The sequence below is a fragment of the Megascapheus bottae genome, chromosome 18 (assembly GCF_031878675.1).
Source record: "Megascapheus bottae isolate mThoBot1 chromosome 18, mThoBot2.hap1, whole genome shotgun sequence".
In the NCBI taxonomy this organism is placed as follows: domain Eukaryota; kingdom Metazoa; phylum Chordata; class Mammalia; order Rodentia; family Geomyidae; genus Megascapheus; species Megascapheus bottae.
In genome coordinates, this window is record NC_143526.1 from 26,490,367 (window position 1) to 26,513,432 (window position 23,066).

At 39.8% G+C, this 23,066-nt stretch overlaps 1 protein-coding gene across 1 annotated transcript in view; it reads right to left on the bottom strand.

The window, feature by feature from the left end:
• Nucleotides 1-368: 368 nt before the first annotated feature.
• Atrn (attractin) overlaps nt 369-23,066 on the bottom strand; it is a 102,549-nt gene continuing 79,851 nt past the window's right edge. Inside the window, exons 21-29 of the mRNA XM_090352058.1 lie at nt 22,667-22,719; nt 21,586-21,680; nt 19,504-19,582; nt 17,034-17,191; nt 8,978-9,039; nt 6,466-6,544; nt 3,729-3,836; nt 1,468-1,582; nt 369-582 (exon numbers count right to left, since the gene is read on the bottom strand). Of these exons, the coding sequence (XP_090208184.1) occupies nt 458-582; nt 1,468-1,582; nt 3,729-3,836; nt 6,466-6,544; nt 8,978-9,039; nt 17,034-17,191; nt 19,504-19,582; nt 21,586-21,680; nt 22,667-22,719 (874 nt within the window). The 3' untranslated portion in view covers nt 369-457. The remainder of the gene's footprint in view (nt 583-1,467; nt 1,583-3,728; nt 3,837-6,465; nt 6,545-8,977; nt 9,040-17,033; nt 17,192-19,503; nt 19,583-21,585; nt 21,681-22,666; nt 22,720-23,066) is intronic.

Below are 23,066 nucleotides of genomic sequence, written 5' to 3' on the forward strand. Positions count from 1 at the left end.
CTTTAAAAAGATAGCAGGCTTCAGATGAAAACAAGTTATTTCATCTGACTAGTGTTTAAAAGACCATGTTGAAGAACTGGCGACGATGATGGTCTACTTGTAAACACTATCTTTCATTTTTTGCAGTTGAAAGAGTTCCAAGAAGAGTTCCCACAAGCGAAGAAGCTGGATGCCATTCCTAGCTCTCTCACTAGCTTGACAGTGGCCTCCTCCAGCAACAAGCAGATCACTCCTGGACAGGTAATTTAATCTATTGTTTCCTATGCGAAAGTAAAAGGTTAGATGCTGGACACAGATGGGAGAAACCATCAACGAAAGCTTGCGGTCATGCAGATGAGTTGGATGCTTCAAGGGTTTCCAGTCTTCTGCCCCACACTGCACCACCACTTCCCTGCCTGCGCCCTCCCCTGCAGCTGGGCCACACACTCCTGTGTGCGTGGAGTCCCCGGCCTCAGCATCAAATGCAGGTTCCAGGCTGTGCAGGAGGCTGCTGCTTCCGGTTTCTCACTGCTCCTGACTTCTCCTTGTATACTATTGGCATCTGCTGAGAAATGTCCACCAGGGCACTGGCTACAGCAAGACCTTGGGAGAACCCAGAGGAAACATGTCAACATGCTTTTATTTCTAGATATTTAGGATTTTCCTTTTCCACTTCCATGGCAGGGGAAATAGAAGGCATGTAAGAAAGTCTTCCTGGGGCTAGAAGGATGGCCTGGTGGTAGAGTGCTTGCCTAGCATGCAAGAAGTCCTGGATTTGATTCCTTAGTACTACACACACAGAAAAGCCAGAAGTGATGCTGTGGCTCAAGTGGTAGAGCACTAGCCCTGAGAAAGCTCAAGGACAGTGCCCAGATCTTAACTTCCCAGGACTGGTTTAAAAAAAGTCTTCCTAGCTGGTGCCAGTGGCTCACACCTGTAATCCTAAATACTCAGGAGGCTGAGATCTGAGGATAGCTGTTCAAAGTCAGCCAGGGTACAAAAGTCAGAAAGTTCGTAAGAAAACAGGAAATAGTGCTGTGGCTCACAGTGGTAGAGCACTAACCTTGAGCCGAAGAGCTCAGGGACAGCGCCCAGACCCAGAGTTCAAGCCATGACAAAAAAAAAAAGTCTTCCTTTTAGCCTGTCTTTTTTTCCTTCTCCCCTATCCATCTGGGAAGGTAAACCCATTTTCCTGTTATTTTAGGATGCATTTGTAAAAATGTGACTAATTTTTCTTCCTTTTCAATTTCTGACACAAAAAAGAGCCACTGCTTGCAGTAATTCACCCAAACAAAGTGTTCTTCACAAGGAAGGTAATGGGGACCTCAGAAAAAGTTTGGGGAACAAACAAAAATGGAACTATCTCACTAGAGTGTCACCACCTAGTGAGGCAGCACTGTTCAATATTGCCCGTACACCCAGTTCTCAGCAAAAGGGAAGTCTCAAGGCTCAGCTTCTTCACAGAGTAACCAGTGCCCATCTACTCACCTGATTGTCCTGGGGGAGGGATTCCACCCAGGCCTCGAGGGAGCCTCACAAACACAGAGAGGACTGCGGCTTTGTTGCCAAAACATGGTTCCAGGGCAATGGGTTTGGGAACAGTCTGTTGGAAGGAAAGTAGTAAGAATTAGTAACCTACACAGATCCTTCACATACAAGAACCATCCATTTCAGGTACACTCAAGAAACAATTCTGGTGGTTGATAATAACTGCTGGCTTTAACTGTCCTCCATATTCTTATCAGCTGTCACAGCTGTCTTTGTAATACATTCTATGAAATCTTCTCAGGTTGTTCCTCCAGTTCAAAAATATTCTCATTTGCGAAGTAAGCCAGACTCAAAGGAACTTAGGCTCAATGGTTTCCCTCATTTGTCATAATCAATAGAAACCTTGGGCTCTACTAGCAGAGATCTGCAATAGAGCAAAACCTTGATACATAAGGCCATATAATATGAAGCTAATTGAAAAGATCTCCAGGATACTGAAACAAAAGCCATATAACGAATGATTGTTGTCCTTAATGTACTATGTTATCTCTCATCTCCTTTGCTGTCCCTTGGGTATCTCATATTGTTACAGTATCTCACTTTGTTATCTGATATATTGAATTTATTTGTATTTGGTTATTTGAAATTTGATAGGAAAGGAGGGAAAACCAAGATGGGGGAGTGGGGGGGAGGGTAATGGGTACCAAAACATGTGAAAGGGTATCAATGTATGTGAATTAATGCACCTTCTGTCTGGCAAATATCATGTAACCCTTTTATTAATTACAATAAAAATATAAAAAAATAAAAAAATATTCTCACTTGCGTTTACAGTACTAGTCAACATGTAAAATAAATATAAACTTTTAACTGTCATCTTTTTCATTTTAGAAATTTTGCTTGGTTTTTTTCCAGATCTACTTGGCCATTCTCAACTCACAGATTTTTAACCTTTATGATTCCATTTTTTATTTCTTGCATTTTTTTTCTAAGACAAGGTCTCATTTTGTGCTTTAGGCTGGTCTTGAACTTAGTATGTTATGTAGTAATAGGATGGCTGAAACTTGTGATCTTCCTGACAGGATTATGGGGGTGTGCTTTAAATATTTCACTTTTAGCTCTCTTATAGTCTGTAGATGTCAGTTCTAACATTTTCAGTTCTATCTAAATCCATCTTGTGCTGTTTCTGCTTATAGGCCTGCGTCTTGTGGGTAGTTATGAACTGCTTGATCTTGATCTAGGGGATGCTCCTAAGCAGATGATTTTCTTATCCTTCAGCAGGGTGTTACCAATCTGAAACTACTAAAGACAGCCCACGGTTTTGGTTTTGGGTTCTGGTTCATGATTTGTTCTTTTTGGAGGAGGGAAGGAAGAGTAGACCTCCACTTCTATGAACTCAATAATGCTTTCAGAATATATAGCTATTTTCCCACAGTATATAAAATACTTTATCATTTTGCCAAAATAGGAAGTCTTACCACTTTATCATTTTGGGGTAATCAAATATTTATCCTTCACAGAATATACAGTAACTATTTTGTTACTTTAAAAAAAAAAACAAAAATAAAAATAACAACAAACCCCAAAAGACAATGGTTTCCCTGGCATGGTGGCTCACACCTGTAATTCTACCTATGTAATTGTACCTATTCAGGAGGCTGAGATCTGAGGACTGTGGTTAGAAGCCATCCTAGGCAAGAAAGTCCATAAAACTTTTATTTCCAATTAATTACTTAGAAAAGCCAGAAATGGCACTGTGAATCAAATGGTAGAGTGCTAGCCTTGAGCACAAAGAGCTTCAGGGACTGCACTCAAGCCCTGAGTTCAAGCCCCAAGATCAGCCCGAAAAAAAAAAAAAAAAGATTTTAAGTCTTTTATTCTCAATTCCTGCCAAAGGAATGGGAAATGTGTCTTTTTCTTATTTGTCCACACTTTAACCCTATAATAATAAAATATTGCTTAAGCAAACAAAAATGGTACAAAACAAAAAACAATGGTTCAGTTTATTTTCAAAAAGTTTTAAATTATTTTAAGGATATTAGACACATAATTTATTAGAGCCCCAAACACAAGTCCACTTAATGACATAAACAACGAAGTAATGAAAGCAAAAGAATACTTGATCACCTCAATTTTTACCTAATAGTTAAAGAGAGAAAAGAAAATCAGAAGGTAAGAGAATAAGGCATTTACTCTGTTTTGCCAGACTCAGAAGCCTGAGTTTTGAAGTCATTACAGGGACTTTAGAATCACAGTCTCACCTTTATACTCCCCCCAATAAGATCAGGAGGTTCTTCATCTGTTTCCAAGGCAACGTTTACCGAGGCAAAGGGACGGCTAGCCATCTGCTGCATCTCTCGAAGAAGTTGCTAATGAATTTGAGCAAGCATTAATGCAATAAGTGCTAGGAGGATCTTATTTGTGAATACTGCTTATCAAAAATACTCTTTCCTGATTCAAACAGATACTTCAAAATGATGTTCCTATGACAGCTGGGGCAAGTGGGACATGGGCTAGACATTATTACCAAATTTTGTTGGATGTGATAACATTATTGGTTTTGTTTTTCATCAAAGATACATGTTAGAGATACATAGTAACATAGTGGTGGGTCTAATGTTAGAGATTCATACAAACATAATAGTGGATATGATGTCTGAGATCCATAAAACACAGTATTAGATTCACATTAAAATAGTGGTGGACGTAATACTCAGTGGAAGAGTACTTGCCTAGCATATACAAGCTCCTGAGTTTGGTACTCAGCTCTCAAAAAACCCTAAAGAGCCAAAAAGATGTAATGTACTCATAAACTGACGTGTTGAACTGAAACCCTGTTGCACAAATACTTAAAGATAGAAACAAAAGCCATATAATGAGTGATTGTTGTCCTTAATGTACTATGTTATCTCTCATCTCTTTTGCTGTCCCTTGGTTATCTCATATTGTTATAGGATATTACCTTGTTATCTGACATATATGTTTATTTGGTTATTTGAAATAGGATAGGGAAGGGGGAAAAACAAGATGAGGGGTGTGGGTGAGGGGAGGGAAATGAGGACCAAAACATGAGAAAGGGTATCAATGTTTGTGAAGTAATGCACCTTCCATCTGGTGAATATAATGTAACCCTTCTATTAATTACAATAAAAAATATGGGAAAAAGATAGTAAATAACTAAACAATAACACGTGATCTGGAGCAGGGCTCATGCCTATAATCCAAGCTACTTGGTAGGCTGAAATCAGGTGGGCTGCGGTTTGAGGCTAGGCTGCACAAATAGTTATTTCTCAAACAATGAAAAGCTTAAGCTACACACACAATATCATTCAGGCTATCAGGGAAGCATAAACAGTATAACTGTAGTCTATGCCAGCTCAGGCATTAATAGCAAAACTCTATTTGAAAAGTAATTAAGAAAAGTAAAAGAAGCTTGTGTATGTTTCAAGTAGTAGGATGCCTGGCTACAGGCACAAGGCCCTAGGTTCATACTCTAGGACGATTAAATCAATCAATCAATCAAACCCATCCCCTTTTAATGTTGTCCTGTGAATTAAAAAAAAACAAAACTATAACAAGGATGCACGTTATCTCTATGATAGCATCACTCTGTGTGCTTAGGGAGGTGGACAACGTGGCCCACAGGAAGAAGCTCCTATCCTACAGTAAATTCTAACCCTATTACAGACGTTAAGACCAGTGAAGACTGCTGTTGGTAATTTGTGATTTTTGATGTTCTTATTCTCTTCCTTTTTTTGTTTTGTTTTTGTCAGTCCTGGGGCTTGAACTCAGGGCCTGAGCACTGTCCTTGGGCTTTCTCAAGGCTAGAGCTCTTACTTGGGCCACAGCACTACTTCCAGCTGAGGAATCAAACCCAAGTCTTCATGAATGCTAGGCAATCACTCTACCAGTAGACTAAACTCCTAACCCCCTTCTCATTCTCTTCTAAATAACCCAGCCCTGAGTGAAAAAAAAAAATCATGGGTACAAGTCTAGATTTTATACATATGAACATTTCCTTTAGTAACAGACTAACAGCTATGACTAAAGAAAGCTATAGGGTGGCAAATGAAAGTTAACATAAAGCTTTTATGTTGTAAGTTCCAAGTTTACCTATTTGAATTTGTCCACTGTAAATATCTGACTTACTTTTGGAATGAAGTTCTGGAAGAAACCAAGACAAATAATAAGACAAGGCTGGGAATATGCCTTAGTAGAAGAATGTTGCCTAGCATGCATGAAGCTCTGGGTTTGATTCCTCAGTACCACATAAACAGAAAAAGCCAGAAGTAGCATTGTAGCTTAAGTGGTAGAGTGCTAGCCATGAGCAAAAGAAGCTTACGGACAGTGCCCAGGCCCTGATTTCAAGCCCTAGGAATGGTTAAAAAAAAAAAAAAAGATAAATTAAAAACATATATTTAGGGCCACCGGGAGTATGGCCTTGTGGTAGAGTGCCTAGCTAGCAGGCATGAAGCCCTGGGTTTGATTCCTCAGTATAACATACAGAAAAGGCCAGAAGTGGTGCTGTGGCTCAAGTGGTAGAGCATTAGCTTTGAAAAAGCCCAAAATTAGTGCCGAGGCCCAGAGTTCAAGCTCTAGGACTGGTCAAAAAGAAAAACAAACAAAAATAATTCACAACATCTTTTTCACTGAATAATAAGGGAAAATCTGTGATGTTTAAATAGCTGAGTTTGTTCTTTTTTTCTTTTATTGGTCGTAGTGTAGATCAAACCAGGGCCCTGGCATATGTAGACAAGTACTCTTCCACAGAGCAACATCCACAGCCCTGTCACTGTCATTCTTAAGAAAGGTTCTTATGAAACTGTGTCAAGCCAAGCAGTAGTTGTGATCATGGCAGAATTCTAAGTCTGCTGACCATGTATTTCAAAGGGCAGCAAACAACTCACAATGGATATAACTATCCATCAGTTACCACTTGCTTAAGAGGGAAAGAACAGTTTTATGGGAATGTCATTTTTTCCCCTCACTGATGCTCACCTCTCTACGCCTGGAAGCCCAACAACTTTGCTTGATCTTCCAAACCACAGCAGCCACCAGAAGCAAAGACAGGAAACAACTGTGAGGAAGGAAAACGCTGTTATAATCAGGCCGCACAATCAGCACTACTATCCTCTGTATCTTGGATCCCACAGGGAACAACGCCCCAAGCCCAGGCTCCCTTCTGATGCACATTACAATGTTCTGACTTAAAGGGAGGTGAGCTGGGCTGCCACACCTGATCTTTCAAGGGCAGAGAACCCTGACCTCCAACTGCCTTTATTCAGAACAATCCCAAATAAAAACAAGCAATTATAAAATAATGATCTCAAAAATTGTGATGTTAAATAAATAAAAACATATGTATTATTTTTGTGTACGTGCCAGTCCTGGGGATTGAACTCGGGGCCTGAGCTGTGCCTGAGCTCCTTTTGTTCAAGACTGGCACTCTACAACACTTGAGCCACACCACCACTTCTAGATTTTTCTGAGTAGGTCCTTGGAGATAAGAATCTCTTAGTCTTGCTGGGCAGTGGCTCACGCCTGTAATCCTAGTTACTCAGGAAGCTGAGAGTTGAGGATCAAGGTTCAAAGCCAGCCTGGGCATAAAAGGACCTGGGACTCTTATCTCCAATTAACCTCTAGAAAACAAGAAGTGGGGCTTGGCTCAAGGTTAGGTCAGTAACCTTAAGCTGAAGAGCTCAGGGACAGTGCCCAGGCCCAAAGATAGGGTGGTAGCTTTGAGCTGAAGAGTTCAGGAACAGAACCCAGGCCAAGTTAAAGCTACGTGACCCACAAAAAAGAATCTCACAGTCTTTCCTGCCCAGGCTGGCTTCAACTGCTACACTCAGATCTCAGCTTCCCGAGTAACTAGGATTACAGGTGTGAGCCACCAAAGCCCAGCTTAAAATATTTTTTTTTTTGCCAGTCCTGGGGCTTGAACTCAGGGCCTGAGCACTGTCCTTGGGCTTTCTCAAGGCCAAGGCTCTACTATTTGCGCCTCAGCACCATTTCCAGCTTTTTCTATGTATGTGGTGCCAGGGAACTGAACCCAGGTCTTTGTGCATGCTAGGCAAGCATTCTACCACCAGGCCAAACTCCAAAACAAATATTTTTTAAAATAAATTTTTATATTATCTTGGATAAAGGAGTTTCAATTCAACATGTTAACTTATATCTATAATGCTTCTTGTGTTTCACCCCTTCCTTTTTTTTCTCTTTGGTGATACTGGGGTAAGAACTCAGGACCATGTGCTTGTTAAGCTGATACTCTGCCACTTGAGTCATGCTTTCAGCCCTGTTTTTTGGAGATCGAGTTCAGAGAACTTTCTGTGCTCAGACTGGCCTCAAACATTTGTCATTTCTTTATGTTGATAACATCAATAGCTTCTCTTATTTGGAAATATTCAAACTGTCTCCAACTACAGCCACCCTACGTGCTATATGATAGTATAGTTATTCCTATCTAACGTCTCCTCTGTATCTAGTACTCATCCACTCTCTCTCCCTCCCTCCTCTACATCCTTTCTAGGCTCTGTTGACTACAGTTCTATTATTCACTTTTATTTTTTTTGAAACAGTCTTGCTATGTAGCTCAGGCTTAGCTAAGATTGCAAATTCTCCCATAGAAAGAGCTAGATTATCTGTAATTTAGTGTAGGGTACATGCAAAGCTCCCTCAAACCAGAACATAAAAACCAATGTTCTCATTTTATCAGGTTACACTGAATTGTACCTGACATATTACTTTCAAGAATGTGGTATATATACATAATGAAACTCTATGCTACCATCAGAAAGAACAACATCATCCCATTTGTAAGGAAATGGAAAGACTTGGAAAAAATCATATTAAGTGAAGTAGGCCAGACCCAAAGGAACATAGGCTCAATGGTTTCCCTCATTTGTAACAATTAGTACAAACCTTGGACTCTCCTAGCAGAGGATTATAACTCAAAACCTTCGATACATAGGCCATATAGGATGAGGCTAAATGAAAGGACCTCTAGGATATGGAAACAAGAGCTTTATAATGTGTGACTGTTGTTATTAATATACTATGTTATTTCTCATCTCTTTAGTTACCCCTTGGTTAATCTCATAATGTTACAGTATCTGACTTTGTTATCTGGTATATTGTATATACGTTTATTTGTTTATTTGAAATAGGAAAGTGAAGGGGGAAAAACAAGATGAGGGGAGGGGGTAGGGGAGAGAAATTGGGACAAAACACACGAAGGGATTCAATGTGTGAGAAGTAACCACCTTGTATCTGGTGAATATAACCCCTCTATTAAATCCAATTAAAAAAAGAAAATGAAGGAGTGGGTAACACTGTTCAACAAGAAATATACTCATTACTTGTGTAACTACAATTCCTCTGTGCATCCCCTTTAAAATAAAATTAAAAAGTTAAAAAAAAGAATGTATATAAAGTTTTATCTGTTCCATGAAATTATGGAATTGAGGGCCCTAACCAAAATAACAGGTATAGTTTGTATGTAGAAAATTACCTGAAGAAAGTCACAAAGAACTGTACCAGGTCCATAAAATTGCTATGCTGAGAGAAAGCAATCTGTGGAGAAAGACAGGACATGGTTACACAGGCTACAGCATACCACTGACCCAGCCTCCTCTTTTCAAGAGCAGATCTACAACCGTTTACATTTTAAAGATATTCATGAAACTTGTTTTCACTGAAGACAGAGTATCTTACCCTCTCATTCTTCCTTTTTTACCTGCCAACGCAAAAGCAAACTTCTGAAGCATAACTTTCCCCAGCCCACCTCACTTCACACCAGCTCTAAGGCTCCCATAGTCTGACCCTGAAGATTATTTGGGCTCCTGCCATGAAACTCCAGTGAAAGCTTACCAAAAGAAGGGAAGAAGGGAGCTGGAGCTGGTGATTCATGCCTATAATCCCAGCTCTAGCTCGTCTGAACCCATTGTTCCTGACTCTTCTCAAGGCTCCAGGGTCCCCGGGAGTGTCCATCCCTCAGGAGGTGCAGAGAGAGCATAAGTGGCCATGGCTACCATCAGGGTAGGTCTGACAGAGTTCAGAACACTGCACAGTTACAAGCCAGAAGACTGAATCTTCCCATGCCAGCTGAGGCCTGCTGTCTGCAAACACTGAGTCATAAGCTTTGCCAAGGATTCATCTCTGAGTTTTCCTATGACACAAACTTTTTTTCTTTTCAAAAACTAATTCTGGGCTGAGTGTATGGCTTAGTGGTACAGTGCTTGCCTCCCATGCTCGAAGCCCTGGGTTCAATTCCTCAGACCCACATACACAAGAAAACAAACAAAAAAAGGCCAGAAGTGGTACTACAGCTCAAATGGTAGAGTGCTAGCCTTGAGAAAGCTCAAGGATAGTGCTCAGACCCTGAGTTCAAGCCCCAAGACTGGCAAAAACAAAACAAAACAAAATAAAATCTGGGCTGGGAGAATGCCCTAGTGGTGGTGTGCTCGCCTAGCATGCACAAAGCCCTGGGGTTTGATTCCCTGTAACCATATACACAGAAAAAGCTGGAAGTGGTGCTGCTGTGGCTCAACTGGCAGAGTGCTAGCCTTGAGCAAAACGTGTCCAAGGACAGTGCCCAGGCTCTGAGTTTAAGCCTGAGAATTGGCAAAACAAACAAACAAAAAAACTAAGTTCTGAGCTGAGAGTGTGGCCTACTGGTAGATTGCCTGCCAAGCATGCATGAAGCCTTAGGCTTAATTCCCCGGTATCACATACACAAGAAAAGCCGAAGGTGGTACTGTGGCTCAAGTGGTAGAACTACAGCCTTAAGAAGAAGGAGAAAAAAAAAAAAGCTCGGGCTCTGAGTTCAAGCCCCAGAACTGGTAACATACATACATACATACATACATACATACATACATACATGCTGGTTTGTGTTGGCACAGAAACTGCATACCCAAGCTCTGACCAGAGCTTCAAGGCCAGTTAATGCCATTGAGCTGCTGACAGCTGCCATGCAAGCTACTACTTCCAACCTCAGTGATAGAACACTTACTTGTCTAACACGTGTGAAGGGCTGGGTTCAATTCCTACCATCATAGACAAACAAATGAATGAATGTATATCTGATATCATGCATGAGAGCCAAAAAATGAAAATAATCCAAATATCCATCAATAGAAAAATGAATACACAAAATGTGGTATACAAATTCAATGAAATATTATTCAGCTTTAGCAGGAATGAGGTACTGAAACAGACCAAATTTGAACTTTGAAAATATTAAGTGAAGAAAGTCAATCACAGAGGCCACATATTAGTGACTTAATTTACATGAAATGTCCAGAACAGGCAAATCCACAGAGTTAGGAAACATAGACTGATTGCTGCCAGGAGAGGGAGAAATGCTAACGGATTCTGGTTAGAGAGATAAAAATAATCTAAAGTTGATTGTGAAATACTAAAACCTACCCAACTGCCTATTTTAAATGGGCAAACTGTATGGTGTGTTAACTACACCTCAATAAAGCTGTCAGTTGAAAAAAGTATATCTAAGTAAACAGAAGTTTCCCACATTTCTTGCTTAGTACAGTAATCCTGTTAGTACCCATAAATATCACTCTAAAATCCAACTGAGTGCCCAGTTCTAAAAACAAATTCTTACTGCTTTCCCTTGTAAACACTGGCCTCTTACATGAAATACACAGCATGGAGAGGACTTTAATATTAGTTCCACGTTACAATAACAACCTCTGTTGTTGAGTTAGCAACAAGTCAGAACCCACCCAACCTTCCAACCTTCATGCAAAGTCTGCTTGTCCCATCTCTATATTAAACACATACCCTCCCAAACTGTGGACACAGCAGAAGCCAGCTGAGCCCCTGTTTTCTGAGAACAGCCACGATGACTTTTAGAAACCTGAGGCTGAAAGAAGGGCCCTCACCCTTAGAAACAGCTGGCCAGGAAATACACATAACTGGCTTCAACATACCCTTCTATACACAGACCTTTTCAGTCTGTTTTTTTTTTTTAATTCCTTAACTGCATCTACAAAGGTTTTTTTATAGTTAGTTTCAAATTCCATCAGCAGTTATAGGTTTTGATCTGTTCCTAATTATAGAAAAAAACCTTGGGATCGGGGCAGAGTGAAGGAACTAGAGTTTAACGTTACCATTTTTAAAGCACCAATGTTTACAAGAATTTCAGAGTAAAGAATTAGATTTCCTCAGCTACTCTATTTTAAAAAATAACACTTTGCCTGTATTAGAAATTATACTAAGATTTAACTTAATGGCCTATGACATCCTGTTTAGACAGTTTCCTACTCTCATCTTTAAATATGTCTCTATACAGTACAGTTGGTGTATATACTAAAAAGAAAAGTTGTAGCTTGGGGAAAATAGAGCAGGAGACAGCCCATGTTGAAAACTCAATACATCTAATCAGGAAGACACAGGCCTAGCCTCTACACAGTACATAACCAGCTACCATACCAAGTACAGACAGCCAATGTCCTCCCAGCTCTGGGTGAGGACACACGATGCTGTAAGTCCAGTCACTGCTTATAAATACTGCTATCACTTGTACCAGAGAGCAAAAAGACACATTTTCAGAGCACTTACCTGCTTTTTCAAAGAAAGCTTGGCAAACTCGGTGGTGAGCACGCCATCATTTATTTTCGAAAGCTCCTTAATGTAGCTTTCACAGGTGGATTTTATTCGAGCTAGTGATCAGGTAAGGAGTACCAACAAGTCGGGGAAGGAAATCAACATCTCTGATTCTTGAACTTAAAATTCCTACTTTTAAAACTAATTGTGGAGAAGAGCTCCCTCTAGAAGGACAACTCTAAAACCATGTCAGTGCCTCTCAGAGGGTGGAGCCACAGGGCGCTGAGAGGAAAAAACTAGCACTCGGCATTGGCAACAGTACAGCTATCTCCACACAAAAGCCTGCTTATGTGCACAGAGCCCTCTTTCCAACTGGGGAAAACGTCAGCAGCATAAGTCAAGATTCTCTGAGAAATACTAACCACTTTCCATAGATGAGCAATAAAACCTCCTGTTCAATTGAATTCAGAGTATGAAAACAATCTCAAATCAGTACATTTACTTACTAGAACTCAAATCAAGTATTTACATAAAAAAACAACCTATCAAATGTATACTATACATTATGGTATAGTTATGCCATGGAATTCTATGCTGCAATCAGAAAGAATTAACATTGCCCCATTTGTATGGAAATGGAAAGACTTAGAAAAAAATCATATTAAGTGAAGTAAGCCAGACCCAAAGGAACATATGTTCCATGGTTTCCCTCATTTGTAATAATTAGTATGCGTCTAAGATTTTCCTAGCAGAGGAGTGCAATAGCTCAAAAGCTATGTGCATATGGCCATATAGGAAGAGCCTAAGCAAAATGAACTCCAGGCTAGGGAAACAAGAGATTTATCCTTGTGGTTATTTTTAATGTACTATGTGAAGTTATATCTTTACTCTTTTTTTTTTTTTCTCTTAGGGTTTATCCTATGTTGATGCTATATCTGATTTTGGTACCTGGTGTATTGCGTATTTATTTGCTTATTTGAATCAGGGAAGGAAAGGGGAAGAACAAAATAACAAGACACAAGACAAAGGACAAACCAGTGTAACAGCGATATTTACAGGACATGTTGGAAATGTACTCTACAACTTGGAAGGGTATGGGGAGAGGGAAAGTGAGAGAAAATTATGGGAAGAGGTAACAATGTTCAAGAAGAAATAAACTCACTACCTCACGAATGTAACTATAATTCCTCTATACATCACTCTGATAACAAAAATTAAAACCCACAAATAGCCAGGCACGGTGGCTCATGCCTGTAATCCTAGCTACTCAGGGGCTGAGATCTGAGTATCCTGGTTCAAAGCCGGGCCAGACACTAAAGTCTGGGCACTAAAGTCCGTGAGACTCTTATCTCCAATTAACCACTAGAAAACTGGAAGTGACACTATGTGTGACTCCAGGGGTAGGGTGGTAGCCTTGAATTGAAGAGCTCAGGGACAATGCCCAAGCCCAAGGGTAGCCAAGGGTAGGATGGTAGCTTTGAGCTGAAGAGCTCAGTGGCAGTGCCCACACACCACTACCGACCAAAAAAGCAAAACAAACAACAACAAAAAAAACCCACAAATGTATATATAACAAACTGAAACACTATAAAAAACAAAACAAAACAAAACCCACAAATGTGTACTATACTAAACTGAAACACTATCAACAGGTAAAAGGACAAACAAAATAGGATATAACACATCCGTGTGTGTGTGTGTGTGTGTGTGTGAATATATGTTTCAGATTTCTCTGATGAGCTAGATAAGTGATACAATCTTTTAAATCCCAGCTACTTGGCAAAGAGATAAGAGGACTGTGATCTAAGGCCTCCCTGGATAAAAGCACAAGATGCCATATGAAAAATAAACTGAATGGGCCAGGTAGAGTACTTGCCTAGCATGCACAGTTCAATTCCTCAGTACCACATACACAGAAAAAGCCAGAAGTGGTGTGGTGTCTTAGTGGTAGAGTGCTAGCCTCGAGCACAGACAGGCTCAGGGACAGTGCCTAGGCTCGAGTTCAGCCCAAGGACTAGGGGAAGGGGGGGGGGGAACTGAATAGTTAAAGGGCTGAGTCGCCAGTGGCTCAAGCCTATAATCCTTGCTACTCAGGAGGCTGAGATCTGAGGATCAAGGTTCAAAGTCAGCCCAGGCACAAACCAACCTGAAACTTTTATCTCCAATTAACCTCCAGAAAATGGGAAGTGGGGCTTGGCTCAAGGTTAGGGTGGTAGCCTTGAGCTGAAGAGCTCAGGACAGCTCCCAGGCCAAGTTCAAGCCCATGACCTACCAAAAAAAAAAAAAAAAAAAAGAAAGAAAGAAAGAGAAAGAAAAGGGCTGAAAACATGGTTCAAGTGGTAAAAGCACTAGCTAGCAAGCCCTAGCTAGCAAGACCCTGACCATCAATTCTTAATAACATCACCAAATTAAAAAAAAAAAAAGGGCAGAAGGACTTATTTACATGTAGGGAAGGGGAATACTCAGGCTGTGTACAAGTGAAAACCCTGAGGGTGGGGTTTTAGAATTTCCCTACCAAGTTTCAGGAGGGGGCTATCAAGTTACAGATTATTTCTCTGATCCTAGGAAGTTAAGTTCTGGACAGCACCATTTCTTTCTTTCTTTTTTTTTTTAATTTTTTATTGTAATTAATAAAAGGGTTACATGATGTTTGCCAGATAGAAGGTGCATTAATTCACATACATTAATACCCTTTCACATGTCTTGGTACCCATTACCCTCCTCCCTACCCCCAAGCACCATTTATTTCTTCATCTTATTTTCTGTCTTGTTTTGGTGCTAGGGATTAAACTCATGGCCTCAACCATGCTAAGTATTCGAGACTTTTATCTCCAATTAACTACCAAAAAGACAGAAGTGGAGCTGTGGCTCAAATGGTAGAGCACTAGTCTTGAACACAAAAGCTGAGAGACAGCACCCAGGCCCTGAGTTCAAGCCCTAAGACAAACATGCCTGTGTTGAGTACCTGTACCTATGTGTACACAAACATATACACACACTTACAAATGAAATACTAGAATAAAATGATTTAACAACTTGGTACCCAAACTGCAATTATTAAAATTCAGTTCAACTTAATAGCATCAAAAACCATAAAAGAGAAAATCAAAATCATAAATTATGAAATAAATGCAAAATTCTAACCAAGATACTAGCAAAATGAATCTAGCAATATATAAAGAAATGATACATCATGCCCTAGTTCGATTTACTCTAGGAATGCAATGATTTCAAGTCCTGGTTTGTGCAGTAAGGGGAAGAGTTCTACTGTCCACTGAGAAAGGAAGCATGGAGTTTGGAGCTTAAGATCAAGAATGACTATATGCTGAGTACAGAGATACTTGGAGTGCAGGCAGAAATGTTTAGGCAGTAATCAAGAACACTGGTGTGAAGCTGGGATGGAGTCAGCACTAAGAGGTATCAGCACAGAAATGATAGCCCAAGTGCTATAGTGGGATGGAACTGCCCAGGGAAGCTGTGTGGAGAGGAGAGGACCAAGGCCTGAATTGTACACAGTCCCATGCTTAAGGAAAAGCATTCTTTTAAAGGACTGGCTAGAATATTGGCGGGGGAGGGGGGGAGAGGGGGGGAAGAACAGGGAAACATGAAACAGGGAGGAGGGAGGGAGGGAGGGAGGGATAGAGAGGAAAGGGGGGTTGTAGGCATTGTATGTAAGACTGGCTGAGGAGGGAGGGAAGCAGGGTGTGTGAGAACAAAGGAAGAAGCAGATCAAAGGGAATTTGTAGACCACTTAGGATAAACACAGGACAATGAGGGGGAAAAAATAACATCTTCTGTCTTCCACATCCAGAAGGGAAAAATTAACTGCTTTTTACCACAATCCAAGGCATGAAGACACAACTACCAGGATTAGCTTATGCCCATTTTAGTTAATTGGTACTCTCTTGCTTCTAAAAATAATCAAGTAATAGTCCAAGTCCAGCAACCAAGACTAAAATGAATCAGTCCAAGTTCCACACATGCATAGCACCTCCAAGTTCACCCAGACTAAAGGAGCTATTTGGCAGAAAGTGATGAGTCAGGGGCTCTGATAACATTATTACAAAAAGCTCACCTGGGGCCATGGATCTTGGGTAAGAGAGAATACACTAGCCTCTTGAGAACAGAGGAAAAGAGCAGGTTGAACATATAGCAGGCAACACCAACTCTTACAACTTTAAGTTATATGCACAAACAATATGCTACTTGAAGAGGCTCTGTGATTTATATAGAACCCAGGAATCAAGCCCCCCTCTAATAGACTACAAGGCCTATGCTTTTATATACCCTCATGCCTGCCATCACACCTACCTACCCTTCTACAAACTTACCATAATATTTTTGAGATCTTTTCCTATGCCTATTTCTGAACTTTGTATTTCGCTGGCTCTTGTGCTTGTGTCATTTATACTTACCTTACTGATTCTATAACTGATGTTCTCTGTGTAGTACTACAGATTATTTACATGGTAAGTACTCATGAAGAAATTAATATACATATAAATACCTAATTTGATATATGCTAACTTGCTTTGGTAAGTGGTCAGAAATTTCCATCCACATGGTATATGGTATTTCCAGTACAATCTTTGTAATATTCATGTGCTCAGCCCTCCTTTGCCATAAAATGTATGATGGCAAGCAACAATGTAAGTTAAATGTACAATGGTGAATTTAAGTTTTTAATGAGGACTATATCTTTGCAAGACTGAAATTAAAAAAGCACTTCTTAGCCAGGTGTGGTGGCTCATGCCTGCAATCCTAGCTACTCAGGAGGCTAAGACCTGAGGATTAAGGTCCAAAGCCAGCCTGGGCACAAAAGGACCGGAGACTCTTAACTCCAATTAACCTCAAGAAAACGGGAAGTGGGGCTTAGCTCAAGGGTAGGTGGTAGCCTTGAGTTGAAGAGCTCAGGGACAGTGCCCAGGCCGAGTTCAAGCCCCATGACCCACAAAAAAAGAAAAGAAAAAAAAAGAAAGGACAAAAAAAGCTCTTCTTACCTGTATTTTGATGGGCCAAGTGAAATTACTGACATAAACAAAGAAAGTAATATTTGGGTGGTTGCGAAAATCAAACTTCTCATTAGAGAAGCTATCTTTGTACTCCTTAATGTTGGTTTTTGAAACAACAGGCATCTCTTCTCCAGCCTGGGTTCCAGCTGTTTGGAAGAAAAGAAAATGGAAATAAGAGACTCATTTTTTGGACATAAATTCCCTGAATACTTAGGAATATCCCAGGAATAGCCTTTAAGAGCTCAATCTTGGGGCCTAGTGGTAGAGTTCTTGCCTCGCATATAAGAAGCCTTGGGTTCAGAAGTGATGCTGTGGCTCAAGTGGTAGGGTTTCAGCCTTGAGAAAACCCAAGGACAGTGCTCAGGCCCTGAACTCAAGCCCATTATTACTGCAGATATGAGTTTAAAGAACTTAGCTACACAGTGGTAGATAAAAGGGAGGAGATTCTTGTTGCTAGAAGATTTCAATTTTCAAGACGAGCTACTGAAAATGAAATGGTGTAGAAAGAGGTTGTATTAGGGAGAAAACAATTTTGTATTTGGTATGGATGTGCTAAATTCATTAAAAATAAGATAGTGTTCCATGGGCAAAAAAAAAAAAAAGAAGCCTTGGGTTTCATTACTTAGTACCACGTTTACAGAAAAAACCAGAAGTGGTATTGTGGCTCAAGGGGTAGAGCACTAGCCTTGAAAAAGATGAAGGACAGTGTTCAGGCCCCAATTATCTCTTTTAACCCTCACAACACTCTACTATCTTTATTTAGGAAATTGAGGTCCTGAGAAATTAAGTAACTTGTCTCAGATCAGATAGCCAGCAAGGATGCAGCTAGGATTTGAAACTGGGTTCCAAACCAGAATGGATCTACTAGGAACCCCTGCAACACTCCCCTGCACGCCCCCCCCCACACACACATTGAAATTGATAGCAACAAAACTACAGATGTCACCAGAGTCCTATTAACATCACCAACATTTACTCCATGTATAACACCCTGATTCCTTTGCATTTCTTCTTCACATTTGTGTGGTAAGACTCCCAATGCCAGTACCCAGAACAGTGATTCACCTCTTACTTTCTAGCTAGCAGGTGCTTCAGGCCTCAACAGAAAGGATAGGGCTCAAGACACACTCAGCCCTCCTTCCTACTATCAGCTACCACTGTATTTAAGTTTCCTCAGCCTAGTGTAACTCCATCTAATCCAACACAACTCTCATATTCCATATTCTAACCAAACTAGGAACTTGTCTACAAAGACTCACAAAATGGACTTATTATATGTTTGAATTAAACACTCTGAGACTAGTGCCCAAATGTCACATCTTCATTGCAAACTCTATCATATTTCTCAGAACATATTCTCTTCCTCCAAATCTGATATTTAGACTTTTTTTTAAGTCTGTCCTCATCCTAAGTTTCTGAACTTTTCCCAAATTCTATATACTCCTTTAAGACATGATAAACCTCAAAGTGGTATGCACAGATTATTTTATACTAGTCTAACTGGCTTGAGTTTTGATCAAAGGGGGGGATTTTAACAACAGAAGGAATGAGGATATAGTAAGAATTAACCAAATTTCAATCACAACACTAAGTACTTTTTTATTATCTCATTTAATCCTCAGAGCACTCTTTATTAGACCCTGTCTTACTCAAGGAAATAGCCTCAGAAAGCCTTCATAACTTGCCCAGATACACAGTGCAGGTAATTTCAAACCCAGGTCTATCTGCCAAGTTATCAAGTTACGTTGTGTTACCTGACAACCACTGTATCAGTGTCATCAGATCTTTAGTGAATCATAGTAAGATAAATGAGAGAGAAAATGTGTTTTAGAGCTTGGTTTAATTTCCAAAGTACGGTTCTCTGCAAATATAAAAGCCTGATCTTACTTAAAAGATTTTCAGTTCTAGAAACTCTAAGACACTAGTTTTCTTATCTCTGAAGCATGGATGTGGACGCTGATGGGAGGGACCTCAAGAAAGGTGTGAATAATGGGTTAAATCAGGCAGAATACTAATCTACTGACCCTGAAGCATGGTAGGCATTGGAAGATACAACTCATTTCATCTATACAATTCTAGGTAAGTATTATTTTTATTTTTTTGGCCAGTCCTGGGGTGTGATCTCAGGGCCTGAGTGCTGTCCTTGGGTATTCTCAAAGCTAGAGAGCTCTACCACATGAACCACAGCACCACTTCCAGCTTTTTCTGTGTATGTGGTACCGAGGAATTGAACCTAGGTCTTCGTGCATGCTAGGCAAGCACTCTACCACTAGGCCAAACTCCTGGCCCTAGTATTATTATGCTAACTTTGCAAATGAAGAACCCTAAGTTCAAGGTCTCACAACTAGTGACAAAGGTGGGTTTTAAACTTATCCATCAGTAACTCCTTTCCCAAATTCGATATTACATTTTGCAATCCATTACTTCTACTCACAATTTTTACTAGATGTATCTTTACCTGAGAAGCTGGCAGCCCAGGTGATGTTGAGGTTAAAGTTTTTGGAGGCATTGATGAACATGTCCAAATCCCTGTTTTGCTGATAGTTGCAAATAATTAGAAAACTAATTGTAACAGCTTTTACATTTTAAAAGAAAGCAACAATTAGATTTTACTACTCGCAATCATGTTAACTCTATATTGTATAATTTCTCAAGAGAAACTCAGGTTTACAAAAAGTTTATAGCAGGGCCAGGAGTTTGGCCTAGTGGTAGAGTGCTTGCCTAGCATGCACAAAGACCCGGGTTCAATTCCTCAGTACCACATACATAGAAAAAAGCCAGAAATGGTGCTGAGGCTCAAGCAGTAGAGTTCTAACCCTGAGAAAGTCCAAGGACAGTGCTCAGGCCCTGAGCTCAAGCCCAGGGCTGGCAAAAAAAAAAAAAAGAAAAAAAAAAAAGAAAAAGAAAAAGAAAAAAAAGTTTATAGCATGAAAACTAACCAATTTTCCCCAACAAAAGCTATACACCCCAGATAAAACTTCATTTCTCTCCCATAAAAGTATATGGAATTCAGTGACTAACTTTAAGAAAGTACCTTTTAACAAAGGCCACATTAGCACACTTTACTCCTTAGGATCCTTTGGGCAGCTGTTTCTTAACAGGATCTTATTTACTAGGAAAAAAGCTGAGCTAGTACCTCTCTAACTCCAGTATTTCAGGAGGGTCTTTATATAACCTATGTTGGTCTCAAACTCATGTCTTCCATTTGCCTCAAAGTGCCAGGATTACAGGCATATGCCACCTGAGTGTACTAATTTTTATTTATTTATAACTTAAACTCACATACTTCTGAATTCATATATTGTAAATCTTTTCCCACAAGGAAATTATTTGAAAAACATCTGAAGCTAAAACACAATAAGTTTAAAGATAATTATATTCATTCAAGACTTAAAAACATTTTCCTCCTTGGCTGGGAGCGTAGCTTAGAGGTAGAGTGCTTATCTAGCATGCATGAAGTCCTGGGTTCGATTTCTGGGTACCACATACACAGAAAAAGGCAAAAGTGGCACTGTGGCCTAAGTGGCAGAGTGCTAGCCTTGAGTAAAAAGTGTTCAATGACAGTGTCTAGGCGCTAGGTTCAAGTCCTATGCTTTTGAGGGCTTTGCTATATAAACATGACTGTAATATCTTTCTTAGAGTCAAACAAATATTTTTGCAAACAAATATTTTGCAAATAGCCAAATGGTGCATTCTTATATAATATGAATCGAGTCAATTATGCTGAAATCATCACTTTATATAAAGACCTTAAAGCAGGCTAGGAAATTTGATTTTTAATAGTATTTTGATATTCACAGCAAAAATAAAAACCCATAGCCAGGCAAGGTGGCACATGCCTGTAATCCTAGACACTCAGGAGGCTGAGATCTAAGGATCACTGTTCAAAGCCAGCCCAGGCACAAAAGGACCTGAGAATCTTATCTCCAATTAACTTCTAGAAAACAGGAAGTGGGGCAGTAGCCTTGAGCTGCAGAGCTAGGTGACAAGGCCCAGGCCTAGGGTAGGGTGGTAGCCTTGAGCTGAAGAGCTCAGGGACGGCACCTAGGCCAAGTTCAAGCCACATGGCCCACAAAATCAATCAATCAATTAATCAATCCCATAATGAAAACATCCATTTTTCAAAATATAATTCTTTCCTTCCTTCCTTCCTTCTTCACTGGTCCTGGGGCTATTGTATACTGCCTTTGCAGGCAAGTTTTAATTGTTGGGTCTACTTTGAGAGAATAAATCTGGGCTCTCTCATTTGCTCTCTGTGCATTGCTGATGGAGCTCCTGTATGGGCTGCTGCAATGAACTGACCAAATATGTAGAGTAAATGCTAGTCAGTGTTCAGATCTTGCTAAATCTTTTAATACTATTCTCACCTTTGGGATGGAAAGAAGATAAAACACAGACTCTAATACTTCTTTCCTACACCTCTCCAGAGCATTCTGAGACTCCATCCTGAGACCACTGCTAAGGCAGTACTTCTATCCATGATAACCAAGAAAATAAACCATACAAATTCAAAACAAAATAAGTTAAAAAAAAATCTTACTTCATCAGGAGTAGCCACAAAATTGATGGCTGTATAATAACGGTCATCTTCCTGGGACAGGCTAAAAGTGAACTGATAGTCAATAAGAAGAGTATCTATGGAAAGAAAGATATACATACTTAAAAAACTGGTGTAAAGCAAAATGTATTAGGTCTTTGGAAGTACAAATAGCTTTCCTCATTAACTTAATAGCTAGGAAAGGATTCTGGCTCGCCTACATTCCAGTTTTCCAAAATAAACCAGTTTCTCTCCTCCTATCATGATAATGCTTGAGATTTGAGAGTCACCTACAAATATTGAGTACCTATACATGCTGGGTTTGGCTTAAGGATCCAAGAATAAACAATGAATAGTGTAACCAAAACCAGATCCTATGGAAAAGTGGTTGATTCAAGGTTTGGGACAAGAAATATGTTTATCTAGAAAGCATAATGTGTGTGATATAGCTACTCATAAACTAGAGTGATAGTTTAAGAGAGGCTCCTGTCTCAAATTGGCACAATTTAATATTCAAGTCCACTGTACTCAACAGGTATAGAATTACACTGGAGATGCCAAATGGGTAACTCCTTTTTCTCTGGCTCTAGCATATGACCTACTATGTGGATTCTTGTACAGAAATAAAACACATTTACCCAAAAAGATCTGGTCAACTTGCCAGATTCACCTTTCACTCCAAGAATAATTACTGGTATTTTATTTTATATATGTATTTCTAACACAAATTAGCTCCAGAAAGAATGACAAAACTTCATCTGAATTTTAAGAATTGTTTTTTATCTACATCCTGTAATATAAAACAGCAGATGAAGTAAAGCTTTTGAAGAACTTAAACCATGAAAGCCAGGGGTTGTATTGTTCCCTACTATCTGAGCCCTTCACGCTACCACATACCATGTCCACAATTAAAATAGCTGAAAACAGTGTATACAGGCAAGCCCTTCAATGAAAGCTGTGATACTTTTTATGAGTTGTTGCTATAGTCCTCAAATACTTACCATTCTCAAATCATGTTAAAGAAACCAATGGAGTTTTGCTGAATTATTCTGCTTCTAGAAATAAGACTCACAAAAACACTTACAATAACATGTTCCTTTGAGAGGGTTTCCCTGGTATCGATTTTCTACTTCACATCTAGGATGGAAAAAAATGAGATTATTTTGGGGACTGGAGTTTGAACTAAAGGCCTTGTGTTTGAAGGCCAGGTGTTCTAATACAGAACCATAATTCCAGGCACAATCTATATTCTACAAGTCTATACTCTGGAACTACAATTCCAGCCTGAATCAATACTCCTAAAGTCAAGCAGATCCTTTTGTATTAACTACAAAGTTGTGAATCATAGGCTAGGGGCATAGCTCAAGTGGTAGAGCGCTCCTCTACCAAGTGTGATGCCCCAAGTTTAAACTTAAATGATGGGAAGGAGAGAGACAGGGAGAGGAGGGAGAGAGGGGTAAGGGGGGGAGGTGAGAGAAAGGGAG